Source organism: Colobus angolensis, unplaced genomic scaffold (genome assembly GCF_000951035.1).
Source record: "Colobus angolensis palliatus isolate OR3802 unplaced genomic scaffold, Cang.pa_1.0 Scaffold138, whole genome shotgun sequence".
Taxonomy (NCBI): domain Eukaryota; kingdom Metazoa; phylum Chordata; class Mammalia; order Primates; family Cercopithecidae; genus Colobus; species Colobus angolensis.
The window spans coordinates 2312818-2325885 of NW_012114466.1; the positions used below are offsets into that span (position 1 = coordinate 2312818).

Sequence of the window (13068 nt, forward strand, 5' to 3'; positions counted from 1 at the left end):
TAGTGCTGCATATACTCTGAGAGATACAAAAGGATCAGGACTGAGGCCTGGCCTCCAGAGGCAGCCTCAGTGATCACCGGTGGCCTTGACAGGAGCTGCCTCCAAGGGGCCTTGAGAGCCAAAGCCTGGCTGGCATGGCTTCAAGAGAAAAAAGAAGGGCTGGCGACAGCAGATGCAGCAACCATGCTGCAGAGCTTTGCTGGAGGGGACAGAGAGGCGGGGCGAAGGCCGGCTTGGGAGGACACCGGGTCCCCTCTGCCTGGCTCCCAGCCTCACCATCACCCTCCGCCTCGGCACCTGGGCATCACAACCCCTCCCCTCGCCCTCTGGGCCTGTTTGCGTTGCTTGGCCGGCACAAGAAACCCAAGACTCACAGGTTCCCACTCATGGCCTCAGCCCTTCTGACTCTCCCACCCCCCAAACCCTCCCACTGCCCCCAGTGGGTCTGCCGTCAGCCAGCCCCACATCCCCATCCTCTCCTGGGAAGACTCACCTTCTCCCCGACCCGAGACCCGGCTTTGCGCATCCCTGAGACCCCTCCCGGGGGGCTCCTCTGCACTCCCTGCACGGATGAAGGTAAGGGCTTGGCTCCAGGCTCCCTGGAGTCTCTCCAGCTGTGCTGTCGTAATTTGGGGTGATTCTCATGTCCACTTGGATGATTTTTCCTGGGATCATGGCCTCTAAATTCCACCCATCACTCTCCTCCCACGGTCCTGGCCCATCTCAGCCATCCACACCACAGCCCCCCAGGCCTCATCATTACCAAGACCCGGATCCTTTCCAGAACCTCTGGGCCAGCTTCCCCTGTCCAGCCACTCCCATCTGCCCACCTCTCTAGCACTTGGCTCCCAGGGAAACTTCAAGCCCACTGAGGCCCGTGAGCTACTGACCCCACTACCACCGACCAGTCACTCGCTGCCCTGCTGTCCTGCCTCTTCCATTGAGCAGCTTAGAGTCTACAATGGATCACTACAGCTTCCCCAAACACACTGGCAAGCCCCTCGCCCTCCTCTGGCATTGCTGGAATTCCTGATGCAACCACCTCTCGGCTTCCCCGTGCCTGTTCTCCAACTCTCAACGCAGCTGTGTGGCCGGCCTCACCCCAACACTTCCTGATGGAGGTTTCAAAACACACAACAGTGAGCAGAAGAGCTGAATGATGCTCAACTATCTGTTTTCAAGACAAACGACTCTCATTCTAGACAAACGGCCTCTCTTCCCATGAAGGACAACGAGGGCCCTCAGGGCTGCCCAGCGACCCCACTACCCTTCCCTGCCCTCCCTTCAACTCCTCCCTTCTTCTTCCTAGGAAGGGTGAGCAAAAGTTGTCTATAAGAGCCAGAGAGGAAATATTTTAGGTCTTGTGGGCCATAAAGTCTCCGTTGCAACTACTCACCTCGGCCTGGAGGCACAAAAGCAGCCACATACTACAGGTAAATGAAAGGGCGTGGCTGCCTGTCAGAACCTCATCTGTAAAAACAGGCCCAAACAAGGCCATACATTTCCAACTCCTGGCCTGGGATGACAGTTGTCCCTTATTAATAAAACATCCGCGTGTGGCAGAGTCACCTAACTAAAAACACTCCTCAAGCTCTGGCAAAGCTAGGTGCAGCCCTAGGTAAAACTGGCCAATGAGATGAAACAGAATTGGTGTATGTGACTTCGGTGGTGGCCCTTGAAGCCCCCACTTCCTCCCCTGCGTGCACTCCCTGCGCACGCATGTCATTTACAGCTGCTCACAGAGCACCAGACAGAAGCTGCCTGCTGAGGGTGGCAGAGCCAGCAAAGAGGAACCCTGCCCAGCCACCATTTTCTCCTCGGGCTGCCCACCCGGGCCTCCAGGTGGGAAGTATAAAGGTGCTCACATGAAGCCATGTGGTTTAAAGTCTCCTTTCACAGTTAACCTCAACTCTCCACTCTCCTTGGTGACGAGCTCTCTTTTCCCTGCTCTCTCCTCTGTTCAAACCTCCAACATCTCCTCCTCTCAGATGGTGACTGTGCCTCTTCAGTAAATACAAGAGAAGAAGAAGACAGCGCCTGCCAAGAGCCCCAGCCACAGGGTCCAGCTTCCCAGCCTTTATGCCCACACCTGGGCTGACCTGGGACAACAGTGGCCTGCCGCACCTCCCCCTGCACCAGACCCATCGGCCCCAGGGCCTCACTCAGGAATAGCTCCTGCATCATCAGTGCTTCTCCTTTCGACTAGATCCTCTCCACCACAGACAAAGAAGCTGGAACTTCTCCCATCTTCAAATGTTTTCTAGGAAGCATTTGTCATCTGAAGAAATATGGCTGGCCTGCTGACACCAAACATGCCTAAGGGATATCCCTTCACTAAGTGAACATACAATCCCAAAGTTCATACTGAGTGCAGCTGGACCATCTCCCTGAGACCATCTCACACAGTCAGGCTCTATTGAATAGGAGTTACTTTAGGAGCCCCACACTGCACTGTGCCTGGCATTCCCTCAATTTTAAAAGACGACTCTCCAATGGACTCAAGGATTTCTGGCTCATCAGCCCGACTCTGCTGAACACTGAACGCAAGTTAGGCCTGCAGAGTTTAACATTAGGTTCACAGACTCATCCAACCTGGTGCAGAACCAAGCTGTCCCCAAGAAACCAGAGGTACTTGTCTGACACTTACAGGTGACATCTTCCGGATCAGATCATGGGCGACAACCAACAGGTCCCGGTCCTTTGTCACTTTCCTCCGGAAGTCGGCGACGTCTCCGGGGTGCAGCACCTCCAGCTGCTCTGCGGCCTCAATGACGGCCTCGATGCAGCTTCTCCATGAGCAAAGGGCAGGGATTCCCGGGGCCACTGCTGCGCTGACACCAGTCCCGATAACCAGGAGCAGCTCCTGGGGCTGTTTCCGGATGAGGCTTTTTAAAAACTTTCTACTTGAAAACAAGGAAGCGAGAGAACGAAAGTCAAAGCGGAAACATTGCAAACACAAAGTCTGGAACTCTTTGCGAGTTCAGGCCTTGTGCTGTACACACACACACACACACACACAGTCCCCTCTTACACTGCGGGAGTCAGCCTGTGTATCCTTCTCCATGTATTTATTTCACGTTCTACCCTTATTCCTTAAAGGATGTGGGACAGCTGTGTCTCATGCGTCTTAAGTTGCTCAGTGTTAAGCTCATGTTTAAGTGATACATATTTGTGAACCAGAAGTTCAGCAATTTTCATTCCTTTGAAGCAGCACACAGCTTATGAACACAAATGATGATGACAAAATGACCCCTCCTTGCAGTGATGGATAAGAAAGTTACTGGCAAATGCTGGTTTTCTGACGCCCACCACTCCCAACCCATTCTACAGTAAGTGCTTCTTTATCGTGCTTCACTTTACAGCAAACACAGCCTGCTGTCCATGTGTAGTCAAAGAGTTCTTTCTTAGGAAGCCTGACACTGCCAGTTCTAGATGTGACCCCTCTAATGACATGTTGCTCGGTTTGGAGACTGGGCAGAAAACTGCCTTCTGGAATGTTCCTTACATTGAAGTCAAGGGTGGAAAATGGCCCTCGAGGTTCCCTCATGCCCGTGTTTCCATTTCACTTTGGCCTTTGCAGGTACTAAAGAACAGGTACGCAGACTCCCGATAGATGCTAGATGAAGTCAATGAAGCTGCTTAAGGCAGAGCTGCCTTTAATTACCTGGATTTTTGTTCACTTCTATTTGTTGTCTTCTCCACTGAATCCATCTGTGAATTCTGAAGGGAAAAATTAGTCAGAAGTGACTTCTATTTCCCAGGTCAAAGTTTGTATTTGTACCCTGGAAGAGAGTTAAGGCTAGAATTAAAATTGAAGGTCCTCGATCTTTATTTAAATAAGAATGCCTGAAAAATGTCATATGCAAATGACGCACACCCAAAATGTTTCTTAAGCCACCATTCCTCGTCTCACGTGACTCATCAGGCTAGTTGGACTCTTGCTGTTCTACACGCGACAGCACAGAAGGAAAACGCACACACAGGTGCAGATGGAGGGGTGGGCTCCGTGGGCTCCAGGCTGGGGGTTTCGCTGTCTCTTGGGGCACTGCTCTAGAAGAATTTCCAGTGCACATGAACACAGATGACTTATCACAGAAGCAAAACAGTAAGCGGCACAACAAAGCGAAGCCAAAGGTGGTTTTGCAGAGGAAGCCAACGAGTGCTCTAAGGTGCACAGCACTCGTCTGGAGCATGGCCCTTTCTCAGCATCAGCACCCGCTCCAAGGCACCAGTCCTCCCCTCGGCCTTACTGAAATCTAGTCGAAAGAAGTCATCCAAGTAAAAAGTCAATTCTTACCTTATATAAAAATAGAAATCCCAAACCATCTGGGTCTCTATCACCAAGCTATCTCCATATTCCTTAGTTTTTCCAAAATCAGACCAGATGTGGTAATCCCAGCTTGTAATCCCAGCATATTGGGAGGCCAAGGCGGACAGCTTGAGCTCAGGAGTTCAAGATCGGCCTGGGCAATACAGCAAGATCCTGTCTCTATAAAAAGTTTTAAAAATTTGCCAGGCATGGTGGTGCATGCCTGTAGTCCCAGCTACTAGGAAGGCTGAGGTGGGTGGGTTGCCTGAGCCTGGGAGGTCGAGACTGCAAGGAGCTGTGGCCATGTCATGCCACTCCACTCCAGCCTGAGCAAGAGTGAGACCTCGTTTCAAAAATAAAAAATAAAAATTTTCCAAGATCACATTTTCCTCCAATTCTAGAAATAATATCTACTATAAGCAAGGAAAAATACAGAAAGGTAAGGTTTTGCCTATAATCCTATGACCTCTGAGCATTAACTTTTAACATTCATATATTTTCTCTACTCTCTTTTAAAATTGTTTACAAGGGAAGCTGAGGCAGGAGAATATCTTGAACCCAGGAGGTGGAGGTTGCAGTGAGCTAAGATCACGCCACTGCACTCCAGCCTGGGCAACAGAGCAAGACTCCGTCTCAAAAATAAATAAACAAAAGTGTTGACATCATTTGAGAACACAGTGCATATCCTACTTTTTCATGCATTAAAATAAATATATCTCCTTTATGTTATTAAACACTATTCATAAATGTAAGTGTAATGTACATATATGTGCCTTACACATCTCTGATGCAGAATGTCAGTATAACACTCTGACGACCAACTTGGTGCACAAAGCCTATATATTGTGAAATTACTTATTTAGGAGAGATTTCAGAGAAGAACTGCTGAGTTAGAGAGTATGAACACTGTGAAGTATCTTAGTACACGCTACCAAACCGCTTTCCAGAAAAGTGGTCAGCAGAACGCATCGGGGCTTGCTTTGCCACATCCGAACCAGCATTGACTGAAAATTACTTCGGCAGAGTACGGTGGCTCACATCTGTAATCCCAGCACTTTGGGAGGCTGCGGCGGGAGGATCCCTTGAGCCCAGAAGTTCAAGTCCAGCCTGGGCAACATCATGGGGAACCCCCATCTCTACAAAAAATACAAAAATTAGCCAAACACGGTGGTGCCCATCTGTAGCCCCAGCTACTTGGAAGGCCGAAAGGTAAAATCACCTGGGCCCAGGAGGTTGAGGCTGCAGTGAACCACGAGTGTGCCACTGCACTCCAGCCTGGGCCACAGAGTGAGACCCTGTCTTAAAAAAAAAAAAAAAAGGAGAAGCAGGAGGAGGAGGAGGAGGAGGAGGAGGAGGAGGAGGAGGAGGAGGAGGAGAAGGAGAAGGAGAAGAAGAAGAAGGGAAGAAAGGAAGAAAAAGAAAAATTACCCTTTTTTTTTTAAGACGGAGTCTCGCTCTGTCGCCAGGCTGGAGTGCAGTGGCACAGGTCCACACCACCACATCCGGCTAATTTTTGTATTTTTAATAGAGATGGGATTTCACCATGTTAGCCAGGATGATCTCGATCTTTCATCTCATGATCCGCCTGCCCTGGCCTCCCAAAGTGCTGGGATTACAGGCGTGATCCACGGCAACTGGCTGAAAAATCACTTTTTCACATGTGTAATCTTCACTCACACACACACACCCCGCCACTAGAATCACGTCATCAAAAGTAATTTTCCATGGTAAGGAAACCAGGCTTAACCAGTCCATAAGCATCATGAGATGGCAGAGCTAAATGGGATCCTGGGAATTCCCTGAAAATGTACACAACTGCCTAAGTCCATGCATACATTTTCCCAGGGAGGGTTCACAGCTTCCATCAACTCCCAAACATGTCTGCGACCTTCCCCCAAATGCTAAGAACCCACAGTCCACAGGCCAAGAAAGCGAGGCTCACAGACGCCTGTAACCTGTCCCAGGGAAGGACTGGCAGTCGGCCCGGGCTAGGCCCGAACACTGGTCCTTCTTCCCACCAAGGAGTTAACATCCATCACCAAACTCATCGTTTTTGTTGTTTTGATCTACTAGATACTTTCTAAGGAAAGTAACAACTGTTGAGTTTCTCCACTGTATAACAGAATCCCTCCACCATATGTTAATAATATAAGCAACTCTGGACCCCATCCCTGAGATTTCAATGACTGATTTAACTGTTCACCAATCCTCAGTTTTACCAACTAACATGGATTCTTGCTAATGCGCCGAGTTTGGGAAGCTCAGGCCTCTGTATGAAAGTGCTCTGAGGCCGGGCGCGGTGGCTCAAGCCTGTAATCCCAGCACTTTGGGAGGCCGAGACGGGTGGATCACGAGGTCAGGAGATCGAGACCATCCTGGTTAACACGGTGAAACCCCGTCTCTACTAAAAAATACAAAAAAACTAGCCAGGCGAGGTGGCGGGCGCCTGTAGTCCAAGCTACTCGGGAGGCTGAGGCAGGAGAATGGCGTGAACCGGGGGGGCGGAGCTTGCAGTGAGCTGAGATCCGGCCACTGCACTCCAGCCTGGGCGACAGAGCAAGACTCCGTCTCAAAAAAAAAAAAAAAAAAAGAAAGTGCTCTGAAAGTTGGAACTGCTGAGTCCAACAGCTCAGGCTCTGGCCTGTGGATGAGGCTGCCCTGCACTTCCCTTCCTGGCCTCCTGCTGCGGGGCAGGACTCAGGAGCCACTCCTGTTCAATCCTATTTGGAAGGGGACGATAAGAGGGCTCATCAGCTGACTAATCCAAGTGCTCCCACTCCTGGCCCCCAAAATAATCCACATCACTTCCAAATAGATACTCCTCCCTGTCTATGAGAAGGGCTTGTTTAGCTCAGCCTTCTGTACATGACATTTTAGAATATTTTTTAAACACACACTAGTCAACCAGTGACCTAAAAAAAACACATGTCCAAAACTGTTACCACAGTAAAGAACTTTCAAAATCTACCTCTAGTTCCTTCAACTACTGTTCAACTGCTTTTGATTGTCCATATATATGCGATTATGGTTACAAATTCAAAACCTAAATATTGCATTTACACATCTTCAAAAACAGTATGAACAAATTAAACTTTTGCAGGCTATATTTAACTCCGAAATTAAGTGATTTCAAAGTTTCCCAAAAGAACAAGGTATCACTATTCCTAACACTTACGTAACAGGCCACAGCTTGCACTCCTGGGTGGTTTGTGGCTGGCTTAAGTGCTCAAAACCTCTTTCTCAGCCTGAACTGCAAGTCTGGTACTGGCTCCTCAGACAGTATTTCAAACGGAACCACACAGAGTTCAACCTCAATAGGCAGATGGGAAGTCTCCAATCATATAAAAGCTCAACACAGTAACTCTGCAACCGGAACTGCACAGTTGCCCATATTTAGACATTTACAGTTCATTATCACACTACATGTTTAAAGACATTACCTCATTTCCTGTGTTACAGCAGCATAAACATCAGAGTCAAATCTCACAATAACCTAGAAATAATCCTAAATCTCCCCCTTGTTTTTAAACCAAAATCCAAGTAAGGTGATCTCCAAAGCAATCAGCACCAGGTCCTCGAAGTTTCAGCAGGACAGCAAGCTCCAGCATTCTGCTCCCATCCAGACACTATCTAAGCCAATGAGATCCCAGACAACAGTAACAAAACCCTTTGGAGGCCTTTCAGACGCTGCATCTCTTGGTTTCCTTAGTGACTATGTCGTCAGCACGGTTTGCAGGCCCAGAGCCAAGTCATCATAGCAACCCTTCTCTGCTTTCAAGGACCTATCAGCATTGCTGAAAGCAAAATCTGGCCCCAGCAGAGATTCTTATAAGCAGTTCCTGTATTTTTTAATCCAAAGCCAAAGTCTTACCAGGATGCTGTCTGCTTAGAACTTGAGATCACTAGCATTTTATAAACTAGCACAGAGTAGCTAGAGACGGTCGTATTCTGCAATCCCTGGCATCCAGCACTACGTAAACGTTCATCAAACGGAGTTCAATGCAAAATATAAGCTACCAAAATCGAACTTGTTATTTACAGGTAGTAAAACAAAGCACCTCACAACCCTACTGTGGGAGGATGTTAATGGCCCCGCCCCTCTCATGCCTGCTGGCAGCCACACCCTTCTACAGCCCCTCACAGACTCCAGGCTTAGCCACGTGACTTTTGGGCCACTGAGATATCAGCAAATGGGATAATGGGAAGCAAGTACAAGTCTGACACACCCTTTACCACAGAGCCTGTCCCAGTGGAACTCTGCCCTGCAGAGCTCTGGCCTGCCACTCGGTGGGCAGCCGAGGTACCATCCACCGACACAAAAGCAAGGCTGCCTTGGACCACAACTGCATGAGTGACCCCAGCGAGCCTGGCAGAAGAACCTGCTGGGCCGGGACCTGGGCCTGGGCCTGGCGCTGAGCTAGCAAATAGGCTGTGGCTGTCTAAATTCTGGTGGGAAAGGGAGAAGCCCAGAGTGCCAAGGAAAACAGAGCAGAGAGACGAATGAACCAACATCACGAGGGTCTGTGGGGAGAGGGGAATGTGTGTCAAGAACTATAATGATTAAAAGTGGCATAACAAAAAAACCTTAAATTACTCGCTTTCCATTATAAGCTATATTTTCACTTAACAAGCACAACCATCAACTGGAAGTGTCAAGATTGTGGGATCCTCAAAAGTATCCTTTAAGAAAACTTTTTTTTTTTTTTGAGACAGAGTTTCGCTCTTGTTGTCCAGGCTAGAGTGCAATGGCGCAATCTCAGCTCACTGCAACCTCCACCTCCCGGGTTCAAGCAATTCTCCTGCCTCAGCCTTCCAAGTAGCTGGGATTACAGGCACACGCCACCACGCCTGGATAAGTTTGTGGTTTTTTAGTAGAGACAGGTTTCACCATGTTGGTCAGAGGCTGGTCTCGAACTCCTGACGTCAAGCGATCCCCCTACCTCAGCCTCCCAAAGTGCTAGGATTACAGGTGTGAGCCACTGTGCCCGACTCTCTTAATTTCTTTCTATAAACAGATGATCACATGGGCTTTGAGCAGTTTCAAAAAGCACGAAGATAAAGAGTGTTCAAGCAGCATCTGATTACAATTAAGCAAGAGGGACTCAGAGTAAACATATGCTCAAACTACATCCATCTCACACAGGAGTGAGTGGTATTACGTTTATTCGGCAAAGTTTCCGAATGCTGACCTTTAACTCACCTGTAGTCAACCCACAGAGTGATAATAAAACGAACCTAGAATTTGCAAAGTCAGACAAGGTCACTGTGACTACAAATGAGTTGATTTATGTTGGGCCCTTAGAGCAAAGCCCAGCAACACAGTAGGCTATTAGTACCAATATTACTACTGCCACTGTTACAAAAGTGCCTCACACTAAGAAACCATTTATAAATGTGCTACTGACAGGAGACAAGAGGCTTGGAAATACTAAATTTAATCTGTGTAGCCAGGGTGGATTTTAAGGACTGGAATGTCCTTAAAGGAGGCCAGAATCTATCCACTGCATTCTGACTATACCAAGGCAGGTCTGGAAGATGGGGAGCCTTCAAGCAAGCCCTTCCCAGCATGACCCTCAGCATGAGAGATGACTGCATGCCATGGAAGCTCAATGGCCAGACCCTGCTCATTAATATCCTCCTCTCCCTTCATTCTAGATACGATTCCCACAAACTTCCTTTTTCACAGCAATCAGGTCTCCCATGTAGGCTTGGGAGAGGAGGAAGAGTGTGGCAGCAGCAATCACTGAGCAAGGCTGGGTGTGGGGGCTCACACCTGTAATCCCAGCACTTTGGGAGGCCAAAGCGGCCGAATCACCTGAAGTCAGGAGTTCCAGACCAGCCTGGTCAACATGGTGAAACTGTGTCTCTAATAAAAACACAAAAATTAGCCGGGTGTGGTGGTGCACACCTGTAATCCCAGCTACTCTGGAGGCTAACACAGGAGAATCGCTTGAACCCAGAAGGCAGAGGTTGCAGTGAGCTGAGATCGTGCCACCTGCACTCCATACTGGGCAACAGAGCAAGACTCCATCTCAAAAAAAAAAAAAAATCACCGAGCAACTGAGCAACAGTCTTCAAGCACATGTGGCAGTCATATTTCCAACCACAAATGAATCATCTCCGACCTAGCTGACAGGTGAGTGTGATTAGCATGATTAGGTTCACCTGCACTGGAAACAAGGTACAAATGGGCAAAAAATTAAGCTTCTGGACCTGCAAAGGAGAGGCTTAGTCTTGAAACCACAACAACTCCACCTGAAGCAGCATTAGGACTAAGGTGGAGAAAACACAGGACCTGGAGACAAGGAAACGCCACCCTTTCCCCAGCCAGGTAGACCTCTCTAAACCTGTTTCCCCGTCTCCTAAATGGGGATTCCAACATGCACAGGACCGACTGGACTGCTACAGACTTGCAAGGGAGACGCATACCTGAAAGGTGCTCAGTAAAGCGCACAATCTGTTACTCAACTGCCTCACGCCAGCACCACTTTTCCAAGGCAGTCACAACTACTTTCAATGTAATCATGGTTCTGGTAAAACTTAATTTCAGTCATTACTAATAATAAGGGATCTTCAGGATGAGTTATTTTCTTCAATTTACAGAAAATACGAACGCTTAATTTGAATGCACTCCACTTAACGAATCACTTTTTATTCCGTTGAACTTAATGGGAAAAATGTCTTATTTTGTAACGATGGAAATAAGTTAGTTGGATTCCTGAAACCAGTCCCACCAAACAGAGCTGCTTGGACATACACATCCAAACCAGGAAAACAGCAAAACCCACCACTAGAAAAACAATCTAATTCAAATTTAGTTTAATTTGGTCACAAATTAATTCAAAGAGCAACATCAATTACTGCCACTTTTTCAGCCCTTAATAGAGATTCAAGAGAAAATGCTAAGCGTTTTAACGCACTATCTCTGTTAACCCTCTCAATAACCCAATGAGGTGGTGACTATGACCCACAACCTGGCCAAGGCCGACACCGAACCCTTCCAACAGGCCAGCCCCAAGTTGTGTGTTACATATTCTTGCGCCTTCCCTCCTAACATCAGTGCAGCTTGAAATGGCAAACAAATATACCTGATATTTTACAGGGAACTCTGCCATCCACTAAAACATTCAACGTTTTACATACAGTTTGCCCACCAGATAGGACACATTAACTCAAATAAACGTGTTACTTAACAAGCCAATGTTAAAACATGCCAAGACAGAGGCCAGGGGCTTATGGACCCACCTGCCTTTACCCCACCTCGAGAGGATACATAAGACGTGTTCTAGAAGGTAAACCTTCAACAAAATTTAAAATGACAGAATTTCGGAGCGGGCAGGATCTTAAAGGTTACATGAAACCAAATGCCCTAATTTTGCAGAAGTGAGAATTGAGACTGAGAGGCAGTGACTTCGTCAACTTCCCCCACGGGGCTGGGAACAAGCTATAGAGTAACTCCTGGCTCATGTCCCACATTCTTCCCACTGGCCTGGGCATTGTCTGGTCCACTGTGACCCCAACACTTTAAGGCACTCATTTCTACCTCTTTACCACCAAATCGTTACAAATAAGGCCCACAGCTTTGTTTTCTATAGTTTTTTTGTTCCCCGGAAATGCTGAAAGAAAGAGTTGCCATTAGGCAGACAGAAGAGGCAGCAGGCAGAGCAGCCTCAGGAAAAAGACCAGCCCCTGGACAGTGTGCTTATCACCCAACTGTCCCTGTTAGCTTGGCGGGGTGGGAACAGATAAGGAGGGCCACGTGGAGGAACAATGCCACCACTCAAGAGAAGGGCATTTTCCTGACAAGGAGACGCTGCAGGCTCCTTGAGGGAAGGAGGTTGGACATAGGAGCAAGAGCCTGGCCAACAAATCAGTACTGGCTGAAATCCTTACTACCTGGGCAAGGACTCATTCCTGAGACTATTTACCTTTTCTACAAAGAAAAGAATATCTTATACCTCCTAAGGTATAAAGCTGGAAGCTTTAAATGGAATAAAAGAACAAAGCCTGGAACAGTGTACTTCCTACTGCACCCTAGATGTGTGACGGGGAATGCTGCCTAGATTTAATTAAAATTAAATAAAGCTAATTAAATAAAATTAAATAAAACAGCTCCATCACATGAGTCATATTTTCGGTGGTCGGTAGCCACAAGCAGCCAGTGAATACTGGACAGCAGTCATCACATCTGGGTTACCACAGGAAGTTCCACTGTGCAGTTATCCCAGAGTCTCTCTCTCCCTCACCTAAGTCGAGACTTCAACAAACAAGTCCTGTAGATTTTTCTTCCTAATCTGTTTAATCCATACCATCTGCCGCAGTCTTAAAAGCCCTCACAAGTTGGCTGGGCATGGTGGCTCACGCCTGTAATCCCACACTTTGGGAGGCCGAGGCGAGTGGATCACCTGAGGTCAGGAGTTTGAGACCAGCCTGGCCAACATAGTGAAACCCCGTCTCTACTAAAAATACAAAAAATTAGCTGGGCAAGGTGACGGGCGCCTGTAATCCCAGCTACTTGGGAGGCTGAGGCAGGAGAATTCCTTGAATCTGGCAGGCAGAGGTTGCGGTGAGCCGAGACTGCACCATTGCACTCCAGCCCCGGCAACAAGAGCGAAACTCCATCTCAACAACAACAAAAAGAAATATTACCTCTTTATGTCCCTTTAACACTGAAAAGCACCTGCTTCCAGTTCCAGACCCTCTAGCTCTCTAGTCCCACATAGTTGCCAGAGGGAAATTTCTGATACGTCTGAACTTGT

The 13068-nt window shown here is 48.0% G+C and overlaps 1 protein-coding gene across 1 annotated transcript in view; it reads right to left on the reverse strand.

Moving 5' to 3' along the window:
* The window catches only part of FAM118A (family with sequence similarity 118, member A), a 32116-nt gene that overhangs the window by 15838 nt on the left and 3210 nt on the right, over positions 1 to 13068 (reverse strand). Inside the window, 2 exon segments of the mRNA XM_011934765.1 lie at positions 2648 to 2900; positions 3665 to 3720. Coding sequence (XP_011790155.1) covers positions 2648 to 2900; positions 3665 to 3711 — 300 coding nt within the window. The 5' untranslated portion in view covers positions 3712 to 3720.